Below are 13,409 nucleotides of genomic sequence, written 5' to 3'. Positions count from 1 at the left end.
TCCCAGCATGCGGTCACACAAAACAGACGCAGAAAGCAGCACAAGGCTCAATTGACTATTGTGAACTGTGAGAGACGAGACTAGAGGATTAAATAATGGTCTGTTATTTACAGTCACGCTACCAAAATGTACAGACAGAAGGTGAATATAAAGATATGTATGTGGCTGATACCTGGGAAATGGCCAATACCTGGGAAGGTAATAATATAATAAACCCTATTATTAGAGCTAAAAAATGTACTGAATGGACACAGGACCCCAAAGGCACTGGACACATACTGATTTCAAGGTCCTTTTTTCCCTCCAAATACACTGAAAACTGTAGGGCTTCCCAGTACCCCCCTTCCCCCCCCATCTCCACCACCGATCAACTTTACCCTGGAGAACTATCAGACTAAAACACCTGCAAAGCCATCTAAAGGAACGCTTAAACCTCCAGTGTAATTTAATCCTCAGATATGTTCCCTATAGCACCCTTTAATCTTCAGCCACAGGGAAGTCGAAATTCAACATAACTTTCACAGGATAACTGCTCCCAAAAGGCCTAAGTCCCCAAATGCTTAGCTAGATTATCCCAGATTTACCTGCTTCCCTTCCCACTTCTTTTGCAACTGTCAATGTATTGTAAAATTCTTAGTAAATGATATTATGGTATATATAAGCTCCTATGTTACATATAGGAGCTGCTGCAGAACCTCTTTTTGATGAGGAAGGAAGGAATTTATTTCAGTCATTGATTGCATAAGGCGAATCCATGGCTTCTGTATAGAAGATAACTAGAAAATGTACCCGGCGCTGCCCGGGTATAAAGTGTCAGTGTGTTAATTAGATTTGTTCTAAGGTGCCCAGGAGGCCAAGCTAAAGGTATTGTTTCATCTGAGTTAATCAGTGGAATTAGTGTATACCTGTAGTGCATAGTTGGAGGGGTTCTGTATACCCACAATGTATAGTTTTTAGGGGTCTCGCATATCTGTAGTGCATAGTTGGGGGGGCTGTATACCTATAGTGTATAGTTGAGGGAGGTCCTGTATACCTGCAGTGTACAGTTGGTGAAGGTCCTGTATACCTGTACTGTATAGTTCGGGGGTCCTGTATACCTGTAGTATATAGTTGGTGCTGTATACCTGTAATGTATAGTTGGTGGAGGTCTTGTATACCTGTAGTTTATAGTTTGAGGGTCCTGGATACCTGTAGTGTATAATTGGTGGAGGTCTTGTATACCTGTAGTATATAGTTCCGGGGCCCTGTATACCTGTAGTAAATAGTTTGAGGGTCCTGTATAACTATAGTATAGAGTTGGTGGAGGTCCTGTATACCTGTAGTGTATAGTTTGGGGTCCTATATACCTGTAGTATATAGCTGGTGGAGTTCCTGTATACCTGTAGTATGTTTGGGGTCCTGTATACTTCTAGTATAGAGTTGGTGAAGGTGCTGTATACCTGTATTATAGAGTTGGTTTAGGTCCTGTATACCTGTAGTGTATGGTTTTGAGGTCCTGTATACCTGTAGTGTATAGTTTGGGGTCCTATATACCTGTAGTATATAGTTGGTGGAGTTCCTGTATACCTGTAGTGTATAGTTTTGGGGTCCTGTATACCTGTAGTGTATAGTTTGGGGTCCTGTATACCTGTAGTATATAGTTGGTGGAGGTCCTGTATACCTGAAGTATATAGTTGGTGGAGGTCCTGTATACCTGTAATATATAGTTTTGGGGTCCTGTATACCTGTAGTGTAAAGTTTTGTGGAGGTCCCGTGCACCTGTAGTGTATAGTTTTGGGGTCCTGTATACCTGTAGTGTCCTGTATACCTGCAGGGTTGTATTTACCCGTATGGCAGTGTTATTCAGTCACAGTGTGTCGGTATTGGTCATGTCTGGTATGGGGGTGTTATCCAGTCACAGTATGGCAGTATTGGTCAGGTCTGGTGTGGCGGTGTTATCCAGTCACGGTATGGTGGTATTGGTCAGGTCTGGTATAGCGGTGTTATCCAGTCACAGTATGGCAGTATTGGTCAGGTCTGATATGATGGTGTTATCCAGTCACAGTATGGCGGTATTGGTCAGGTCTGGTGTGGCGGTGTTACCCAGTCACAGTTTGCCGGTATTGGTTAGGTCTGGCAGTGTTATCCAGTCACAGTATGGCGGTATTGGTCAGGTTTGGTATGACAGTGTTATCCAGCACAGTATGGCGGTATTGTTCAGGTCTGGTATGGCAGTGTTATCCAGTCACAGTATGGCGGTATTGGTCAGGTCTGGTATGACAGTGTTATCCAGTCACAGTATGGCGGTATTGGTCAGGTCTGGTGTGGTAGTGTTATCCAGTCACAGTATGGCGGTATTGGTCAGGTCTGGTGTGGCAGTGTTATCCAGTCACAGTATGGCGGTATTGGTCAGGTCTGGTGTGGCGGTGTTACCCAGTCACAGTATGGCGGTATTGGTCAGTTCTGGTATGGAGGTGTCATCCAGTCACAGTATGGCGGTATTGGTCAGGTCTGGTATGGAGGTGTTATCCAGTCACAGTATGGCGGTATTGGTCAGGTCTGGCAGTGTTATCCAGTCACAGTATGGCCGTATTGGTCAGGTCTGGTATGACAGTGTTATCCAGTCACAGTATGGCGGTATTGGTCAGGTGTGGTATGGCAGTGTTATCCAGTCACAGTATGGCGGTATTGGTCAGGTCTGGTATGGAGGTGTTATCCAGCCACAGTATGGTGGTATTGGTCAGGTCTGGTATGGAGGTGTTATCCAGTCACAGTATGGCGGTATTGGTCAGGTCTGGTATGGAGGTGTTATCCAGTCACAGTATGGCGGTATTGGTCAGGTCTGGCAGTGTTATCCAGTCACAGTATGGCGGTATTGGTCAGGTCTGGTATGACAGTGTTATCCAGCACAGTATGGCGGTATTGGTCAGGTCTGGTGTAGCAGTGTTACCCAGTCACAGTTTGGTATACCTGTTGTGCCCTGTATATACATGTACTGTATAGATGGAGTAGGGGGTCCTGTATATACATGTACTGTATAGATGGAGTAGGGGGCCCTGTATATACATGTACTGTATAGATGGAGTAGGGGGTCCTGTATATACATGTACTGTATGGATGGAGTAGGGGATCCTGTATATACATGTACTGTATGGATGGAGTAGGGGGCCCTGTATATATATATGTACTGTATAGATGGAGTAGGGGGTCCTGTATATATATGTACTGTATAGATGGAGTAGGGGGTCCTGTATATACATGTACTGTATAGATGGAGTAGGGGGCCCTGTATATACATGTACTGTATAGATGGAGTAGGGGGTCCTGTATATACATGTACTGTATGGATGGAGTAGGGGGTCCTGTATATACATGTAATGTATAGATGGAGTAGGGGGTCCTGTATATCCATGTACTGTATAGATGGAGTAGGGGGTCCTGTATATACATATACTGTATAGATGGAGTAGGGGGTCCTGTATATACATGTACAGTATAGATGGAGTAGGGGGTCCTGTATATACATGTCCTGTATAGATGGAGTAGGGGGTCCTGTATATACATGTACTGTATAGATGGAGTAGGGGGTCCTGTATATACATGTACTGTATAGATGGAGTAGGGGGTCTACCAGTTATTACTGTGGATGTTGTGAGGCAGCTTCCCTAGCAACCATTGCTCCCTGTGAAAATGAAAGCAGTAATCCTATTGGTTGCTAAGGCTCCAACTGCCGTGTCTGCTGCAGCTAATTATATCACCTGTGTTTGCAGTGAGGATATTTTCCCATTCATCTCTATGGGGCGCCTCTCTTTCACCTCCCCCTCCCATCCTGTACATCTGGCGGGGACGGGACCTTCGCAAACCCCCCCCCCCCCCCCCCAAAAAAAAAACACATGTTGGATATTTAACCCAATAAAGTGGATGTAGCCATGGGTTTCTATCAAAATCCTACAGATTTATTATTGAAACCTACAAAAAAAAGTCAATTTTTTCAACAATAATTCCCCCAGCATGTTGCAGTACTCTTAAAGTCTTCACTTATCCAACTAGTATTAAACATGACAACTAAGAAAATTGTTATACAAATATTTCCAGCTTTCCAATATAGCTGCTGAGTGCATTGGATTGCTATACTGCAGACTTTTTCAAACAATTGCAATTTTACAACAACCAGGATGGTATCTATCAATGCAAGCTATTTAACACGGTAAGTATATGAAGTCACGTAGTGGGATGTGAATAAAGTATCACGTTTTTTCACCTGAGGTGCTGTCTCTGGAGCTATTTTCTGAGGACTGTTCAGCTATTTGACATTGTGTGTGGACATAGTTTTGCCAGCATGCAATTGAACTAAGCCCTACCCCCCGCCTTCTAGAAGGTGTACTTCCAAGGTGCGGAATCTCAAAAAACAGAGAGCAGAAGGCATTACCATCTTCTGCTCATCGGAAAAACCTTTTAAATATGAACTGTTGTTTCAACAAACTTTGCCTAGATAAGAACAAATAATTGGATCAGTGCACTAAGGAGGGCACCCCTGCCCCCAGAGCACCAAAACACATAATTAGCATACAAAATAAAATATGAATATCCCAAAAGATGTCGCGAGGATCAATGTAAGAAAGTTACCTTCATCCTCAGCGCCCAGTGCACTATAGGGACATATGGGCAGGTTAGATGCTTAGATGTATGTATTAAAATCTATCATAAATCTGTTCTTTGTGAACAAGGCTTAAGGACTAAGGACTGAGGGGAATTACTTGGCTATGTTCAAGTTGCAGTGAATTTGTGTACATTATGATAGATAAATAGATAGCAAAAAACTGTAATAGCCCCCACTCCTCCCCTACATACAAGACAAAGCACTGCGCATATATATATATATATATATATATATATATATATATATATATGCAGAGAAAGGCTATGTTCACATTACGTATCAGACCGGCTTTTCCGTGACTCCAGCCGGGTCACGGAACGGCCGGTCTGTGCCCGGATCATCGCGGCCGGTACTTAAGCTGCTCGCTTCACTGTGTGAACTAACAGGTCTTTCTGCCGCAGAAAACTGACCCGTCAATTTTTTTCGGCGCCGCACGGGATCCCGGCCGGAGCGCATACAATGTGTGTACGCTCCGGCCAGGATCCCATTGAAAGTAAAGCTATGTTCCACCCCTCAAAACTACGGCCGTAGTCCTGCGGCGAGAACTACGGCCGTAGTTTTACGTAGTGTGAACATAGCCAAAGGCTCATATGGATGGAGCTGAAATAGTGTCTATGCATTTTGTGGGAGAAATAAAAGTCACCGTTTGATCACAGCTGATCGGAGTGCTGTGGTTCTCCTCTTCGTTGTATATATATATATATATATATATATATATATATATATATATATATTCCGTGATGTGGCCAAAAGATAAAATCTCCTGTGGCCAGAGGCAGAATCCTGCATGCAGCCACAAAATTGACAGGCAGAGCAGAGAACCAATGGCGGCTTGCTCTGTCAGTCCACTATATTTAACTATAAGGGTCCATTAGGAGCCCTTATGGATAAATACTTAGGTGCAGGAGCTGACTACCTTCTGCTTAACTCCTCATGTACTGCAGTGTGTAAAGGCCCTATTTCACAGAACGATTATCAGCCGTTACGGACGATAATCGTACTGTGGAATAGAGGGCAATGATCAGCCAACTTCGTTCATGTCGGCTGATCATTGCATCGCTCATTTTTCAATCTGCTGTCATCGCTCCGTGGAATAGGAGCAGCAGCAGCAGACCGCCGCTATCCTCTATGGGCTGCCCGGACGATCAGCGATCACCCGGGCAGGCCCCCCGCAGCTGACCGCGGCCCATCCCGGACTCAGCCGCTCACTGCTGCCGCGTGGAATAGCTCATTTGCTTCTCTCTGTCGGTATAGGGCCTTAAAGAGAACCAATCACCTGAAATTAACTGTCCCTATAATAAAAGATTCTCTGTCCCTAAGTCTATTCCTGAAGATACAGACTGCCTGTGCAGTCTGTATCTTATGCTTTTACCTAATCCAGTATAGCGGAGAAGTAAGGCCGGGGGCGGCCATCTTGATGACGTCACAGTCGTGCGTTCCAGCGCTGGAACGCAAGGGACGTAATCAAGATGGCGCCCGGCTTTACTGCACCGCTACAGAGGAGTAGGTAAAGTATAAGATACAGACTGCAAAGGCAGTCTGTATCTTCATGAAGTTTATTTCTGAAGATACAGACTGCCTGTGCAGTCTGTATCTTATACTTTACCCACTCCTCTGTAGCGGTGCAGTAAAGCCGGGCGCCATCTTGATTACGTTCCTTGCGTTCCAGCGCTGGAACGCACCACTGACGTCATCAAGATGGCCGCACCTGGCCTTACTGCTCCGCTTTACAGGATTAGGTAAAAGCATAAGATACAGACTGCACAGGCAGACTGTATCTTCAGGAATAGACTAATAGGCCCAGTTAGGACATTCATACACATCGATCTCGCGCTGTATAGCGTGGGATCACTGTGTATTTACAGATGGGTGGCAAATGGGAGCCCTTCCCGCCGCTCGGCATGCCGGGAGCTTCCTGTCGCGCCGACTCTTTTCAAAAGAGCCGGCGCGAGACAGGAAAAGAAAATAAGTATATTGCGAAAACGCGGCCCTAAAAGTAATTAATTCAAATTACAAATATTAATAAAATAACAATTTTAATCTAATTATCAAATAAAAATTTTAAAATTTTCGCCCATGATTGGTTCTCTTTAAGTGACCCAATGTTCAGAAGACAAAAAAATCTTTGCTCTACTGCTGGTGCACTGATGACCTCTGCACAGCAGGCAGTGAGAACAGAGGTTAGGGGTTATCAGTGCAGGGAACCAAAGTTTTTTTTGTCTTTTGCCTGTTAACCCTTTTTTGTGTTGCAGCATGTAAGTAATCATTGGGTTACTTACACACTGCAGTACATACGGGGTTAAGCAGAAGGACACAGAAGGCTCTTATCTTCTCCCCCGGGCCCCCCTCCTGCACGGGCCCCATAGCAACCGCCTACCCTGCCTCTATGGTAGCTACGCGACTGGTAGTAACATTAAAGTACGGTAAGTAAGGTAGTAACAGCTGAGTACACTTTGAGGCTTCGTTCACACTACGTATATTTCAGTCAGTATATGTATATTTCAGTCAGTATATTTCAGTCAGTATTGCAACCAAAACCAGGAGTGGATTAAAAACACAGAAAGGATCTGCTCACACAATGATGTAATTGAGTGGATGGCCGCCATTTAATGGCAAATATTTGCTGTTATTTTAGAACAACGGCTGGTATATTGAAATAATGGCAGTTATTTACTGTTATATGGCGGCCATCCACTCAATTTCACCATTCTGTGAACAGAGCCTTTCTGTGTTTTTAATCCACTTCTGGTTTTGGTTGCAATACTGACTGAAATATACGTAGTGTGAACGCAGCCCCAAACAGTAATGTATATTCAACCCTGTCAGAAATGTCTGAGGCTAAATATCCATCATATCCATCAGAATGAATAGTATGTGCATGGACTTCTACAAGTCCCATCCAGTGACAGCTCACTCAGCCAATCACTGGCTGAGTGGGTTTTCTCTGCCGAGGCGGGGATCGTTCAACAGGGACCCGGAGAGCATAGGGAGGTAAGAATAGCTTCTAGGATATTTTCTATATAATTGTAGCACTATATCAAAAGTTTTCTCATGCCGGAGTACCCCTTTAAAGGGAATCTGTCACACTGAAAAAGAAGTCCAATCTGCAGGCAACTTTTTATAGAGCAGGAGGATCTGAGCAGGCTCACTAGTAAAGTGGACAGTCCGACTGAGTGACTGACAGCTTTCTATATGCACACATACACAGTTAACTGTCAATCACTAATTAGGTCCACCCACTTGTCTACTTAACTTTACATGAATAAAGTTACCCTGGAAGTTTTGCCACAACACTATATGTCAGTCTGCTCGGCTCCTCTTGTTCTTAAACATAATGCCTGCAGCTTGGACTGTATTTTCAATGCCATATGATCTCTTTAAAAGCTGTATAAACAATGCATTTTTCTTTGTGCCTTTTGATGGTATTTTGTAGCATTTTGGGGACACATGTAAAAAAAAAGTAATGGAATAAAAAATACAAAGAATCAGTCAATGCAGTAATATAAAAAAAGCACAAGAACAAAGGTATATATAAGGATGGTCTTACAGATTCTCTTTAATAGAGTTATTATTAGGGGTGTGTCTGGTTACAGATTCCTTGTAAGATTACTGGTGATTACAGTTAATTGAATATTATGGTTACCACTAAAATAACGAGAACGTTGCTCCCCCTGTAATGTATAATAGGTGATGTCATGCTGTTAGTCTACAGTTCTGTAGCTAGATGAAAAAACACCAATAAATCTCTGCCTCTTGCCGTCTGTGCAGTTTTCCTGTTCTCGCTCATACTGATTGTTTTCTGGAGCTTTGAGCTGAGATGTCATCATGTTTGTTGAGATATATTTCCACTGACTTGGATTCATTACAACCCCAGCGGTACATTTTAAATTATTCAGTGCTGACAGATCTTCAGAAGAGGGTGAGATTGTAATGTTAATCATATTGTACATGAAGATTTTACATACATACTAAACTGGCATCTGAATGAACAACATTCAGCAAGGTCAAAAGCATCAGCATCAAAGGCACAATGGGAGTCATGAGCCATAGCGAAAAGAAAAATTATCAATCATTATCTAGGATATCTGAATCGTAACAATAGCTCAGGGAGGGCTTGCTCACCTTTTAGGACTGGGATTAAGCTTTCAAAAGGCCAATGCAAAGTGGCAGGAACAACAAGGCCTTGTCCACACATTGCAGGGCAGGTGTAATATTTTACTGCTGTATGTATGATATCATATGGCCAAAACTGAGCTATACTACTCCAATGTTTCTAGGGAAAAAACAGCCCCCGTCATAGCACATCCAATGGAAAAAGTCATGATTAATGGAGAATTCAATACTGGAGTTGCAGTTGGGCCTGACAGAGGTCTACGGGTATTTTATAATGGCTCTGTACTATTGAGATATTTGTACAGGACTATATTATGCTTGTGTGCTTGAAGCCATAAAAAGTGCCAAAACTACAGTAGGTGGGCACGACTCTCAAGACATATGTATACATAGAGAAGTTGTCAATAAATGAGAATTCAATGTCTGCTCAGTCTTTTAACATGCATTAGAAAAATGACAACTGTTTGTCAACCAAGGAGATGCTGGTCTTAACTGGAACCTGTCACAATTTTCATACTGCCTGAACCACCAAGTCATCAGGGAGGTCCCCAGTGTACTCTCTCCATCCCTCCAACCCTGATAGAGGCGCAGACCCCCCCCCCCCCCTCCCATGATTTGTGGATCAGGTAGCATGAAAATCATTACATACTCCCACACATCATAGCTGTTAAGTTTTGATTGGTAGATGAAGAAATGGCGTTTTCGATGGCAGCACTGAATATTCCGCTAAAGAAACATATTATTCTGCTATAATTTCTATAGAGAATATGATACTTATACACTTACTTTGAGCGAAATCCCTCTCATCTCCAGGACTTAATCCGGTCGGTGAGACAGAAGAGGCCACAGTAGATTTAGTGAAGATTCCGCTAATAAACTTTAACATCTTCCTATCCCTAGCGGCTGAAGACTTGCCCTTGTCCCCAGTTGGAGATGATCCCTCGCGTCCCTTTTTAAACTCTTCAGGTAGGTCAAAGTCACTGTTGTCCACAGTTTTGCTTTTGCCCCCCTTTCTAAAACCTTTGGGGTCACATGAGGAAGGAGACAGCAGATTTTTACCTCCCGCAGAAGCTTTTGGAGTCTCAGCTCTAGGGCTGCTCTTGGTGGAGGATTTTGAACGACTTTTACCACCTTCATTTTCAGGCCAAGACAGTCGATTTGAACCACTTTTTTGATTTTTGTCACGGTTGTCTTGACTTTTGGCCTTACTAAGTTTCAGCAGTCTACTTCCTTTTTCTTTACATGGCGTAAGGAGAACTGGAGGGATCTTTGCTGGATCTACAAGACTAGGTAGGCCTGAAACACTGATACTAGAAGTATATGGAGGTCTTGTCTTGGTTTCTACTTGTAATGTATTCTTCTGTGATTCTCCAGCCTTATCTGGGCTCACAGAGAGAGTTACAGTTACTGGGGCTTCACGATATGGTGTTCCTGGCTGACATGGTACAGGAAGCAATGGACTGGCTGGAGAGCTAAATGAGTATCTAGGCCCAGAAAAAAAAGTAGGACTTGAATGTTGTCGTGGACTATTGCAGAGCCGATTAGGAGAATTTTGAAGAAAATAATCCGAGGTGGCGCTAGTACTGATCCACATAGCATCCTGCCGATGGAAAAGTCTTTCCAGCCGTTTGGTCTTTCCAGGGTCATCGCTGTCTAGTGTTAGCTCATCTACTTTCACTGGTATAGTGGTTTCTATGTCTTTATATGGTGAAAGAGATAACAAAAGAGAAGGCTCTGGACTCTTATCTCTAGGAGATGTTACCTCACCTATATCAGGAGTTTTCTTTTCTATTAAAGTAACAGGTCTATCACTGGTTGTCTTTGGACCAGGAGATTTAGCTGTTCCAGCCCTAGCTCCTGGATATGTTCCCATACCAGTCACTGGTGCTTTTATTCCAGTAGAGGCTTTAGTCCGAGCAGTGGGAGCTGGTGCAGCATCCCCAGATGAGATTGTAGGTTTGGCGCTTATGCTTGGAGCTTTTATCGCAGTAATTGGTGGTGCCCCAGATGTTAAAGTTTTAGATGTAGTAACAGGTGGTTTGGCTCCAGGATATGTGCCAGTATCTCCAGTCTTAGTTTTCTCAATCATTGTTCCTGCTAGTGGAGCTTTGTTTCCTATAGGCTCTTCAGTTGTCACCACTACAGATGCAGCCCTAACTCCCCTTGCTGCACTTCTAGCTGCAATTATTTTAGCCTCACTAGGTTTTGCTGCAATCACTGGAGCTCCTACTGAACGAGATGCAGAAAACAATGCTGATGCAGTACGAGCAGCACTTATTGGGGGAGCAGTTATTCGGGGTGCACTGGATGGTATTTGGCATGGTTTGTCTGCAAGTTCTACTGTTTTATTATGGTTTTCTCCAAAAAATGAAGTAGAACGGATGTGTGATGGTGAATCTGAACATACAGCTGGTACCTTTATAGCCTTTAAACTCCGACGGGTGATTCTAGATTCAGAGACCGATACTTGTGGACTGACACCTTCAGAAATTTTTGAACCATGCACTGGAATTGCAGGACCAGATACTATGTCCCTGGAACTTTCAGTATCAAGTGCAGGCCGCCTAATAAGGGAACCTCGGATTACTCGCACTCCACCAAAGGGAAAATCCTTTTGACTGAAAGGCACTGGAGCACTGGCAGTTCTTGTGTCCTTCATTCCTCCTGGTGGCCCTGAAGCACTGGATGTTTTTGTATTCTGGACTGATGAGCCTCCAGGGCTAGCTACACCTGTTTGTTTATCTCCATGTGCAGAAGTGCTATGACTAGTTGGTTCAGACTTCTTAGTTTCCTGTGTCGGGGTAGAAGAAGTTGTGCTGTTTGATGACACAGAGCCCTTCACAGATGGTGCTGGTAATGAAGAACTGGATGTCATGGTGTCTTCTTGTTTTGGCGCAATGATAGCAGCATTTACTTCCCAAGACTTTGTTGACTTTGTTGATGACCCTTTATCTGTAGGTGATGGAGTGGATCTGGTGGATGTGCATGTACCTCCTGCTCCTGACAAAAGTTCCGCAGTGTTTTCCGCTTCTGAGAACCCATCTTTTTCTGTAGCTCCATTTGTAGACACTTGGCTTTCAGCTGCTCCGACTGTTGAAAAAGTACTTGTTATGTTACTTACTGGTGTTAAAGCTGAAGAGCTGGATATTGCAGAGTCATTCTGCTTCACCACCGGCGTGGGACTGATGGGGATTTCACACTTTTCTCGGTCTGGAACAGATGTTTTGGATTGTTTTGCATTAAAGGAAACTGGCAAAGGTGAATCATTGGTATCATGCACCCTCTTCGAATCAACAACTGTCCCAGTATTATTCAGTAGTGCACTTGTTTCAGTGATAGACTTTTCTTTTGCTTCACTCACCCCGGAACAAGGAGCGGGCCCTGCCCAAGCCCAGACATCAGAAAAATCTCTATCCAGTGAGAGGCAATGGGCCAGTCCAGGTGTGCTGCCAAGAGAAGGGGTGTCATGTTTCCGGAATACTTCAGTGCTGTCAGCCTTTTTTTCGTCTCCCACAGCCTCTAGTTTGACTAGGGTCAAAGAGATGTGGTAGGTGGTCCTGCGCTGGAGGGTGGCTCCTCTGCTCATGGGTCCCCTGAGTGAGCAGCTTGCAAGGATAGCAAGGGCTGCAGAGTAGTCTGCCTGATCAACCTCACTGCTGGTCTGCAATCAGCTCAGCACATCCATCATCTGATGTACCACCTCCTCTCCACACAGGTGTCCCTGCAGCATAGATCCGATCGCCAGACAGAAATCACACGCCCAGGAATGTCAGTCAATAGCTATCTGCAAATAATGCACAATAACAGGGAGAGAGCAACCCTTCAGAGGTAAGACCTCATTGTTTAGAAGCATCACTGTACTGCCTCAGTACTGCAGAAGGCACTGCTGATAGTTCCCTTGAAATCCAGCTCCATTGTCTACCAGGTGCAATGAGAGGTAAGCAGGTGACACCATAGTCTTGTGTTTTCTCAGGCTCCTTGTAGATTCCTCATTGCAGTAGCAGCAGCAGCAGCAGCATCAGTAGCATCAGCAGCAGACTCCTGGATTCTGTGCAGGTTCCACCGTGACTAGACACAGGCTTGTCACTGATTTCCATTCACAGAGACCCAGCAGCTACAGTATTCTGCTGCCTTCTCTCCAGTGTCAGGGCTGCACTTTACCGAACACTTCAATTTTGCATCTCATAGGAAGAGTTTGCAAAGGAGGGGGCTAGGAAATGGTGTAATCGCAGAATAATAAGCCACCCAAGCGTGTTCTGAAGACTAGCAGGGCTCACTATTCATGCTATAGGAATAGGAGGAGCTGTGATCACTGTTCTACACCCACACCACAACCTGGCAGCTCAATGCTGAATGTTAAAGGGTGAATGTGACATCCAACTAGGAAAAAGATTTATGCTCATGTATGAAATGCATTCAATGTCTATCTGCAGCCGGAGAGGTTCTCCTGCTTCTTTGTCTGGATTACTGGTTGGAACATATTCAGGCATATTATAAAAATGAAAGAGCTTTAAATTGCAACCTGTGGATTTTCAACAGTGTTGGACTTGAGTTCCTAGTGACCACCGGGGCGATTGAATCTGGGGCCCACATTTTAGTTACATGCGAATATTACAGTACTTAACCCTATTTGTCATTTCCTGGACACTACATACAC

At 44.1% G+C, this 13,409-nt stretch overlaps 1 protein-coding gene across 4 annotated transcripts in view; it reads right to left on the bottom strand.

Moving 5' to 3' along the window:
- Window positions 1-13,409, bottom strand: part of AGAP2 (ArfGAP with GTPase domain, ankyrin repeat and PH domain 2) — a 228,318-nt gene that overhangs the window by 141,798 nt on the left and 73,111 nt on the right. The window contains exon 1 of one of the 4 annotated variants that reach the window (XM_069970332.1): window positions 9,539-9,882. The exons of 2 other annotated variants lie outside the window; for them this stretch is intronic. In XM_069970332.1, coding sequence (XP_069826433.1) covers window positions 9,539-9,638 — 100 coding nt within the window. In that variant the 5' untranslated portion in view covers window positions 9,639-9,882. Of the gene's footprint in view, window positions 1-9,538; window positions 9,883-13,409 lie in introns of those variants that run through there. One more of the 4 variants, XM_069970333.1, reaches the window with a different exon arrangement.

This window comes from Dendropsophus ebraccatus, chromosome 5 (genome assembly GCF_027789765.1).
Source record: "Dendropsophus ebraccatus isolate aDenEbr1 chromosome 5, aDenEbr1.pat, whole genome shotgun sequence".
Lineage (NCBI taxonomy): Eukaryota > Metazoa > Chordata > Amphibia > Anura > Hylidae > Dendropsophus > Dendropsophus ebraccatus.
Note: the sequence above shows the minus strand (reverse complement) of the source record. Positions and strands in the feature narration are given on the sequence as shown.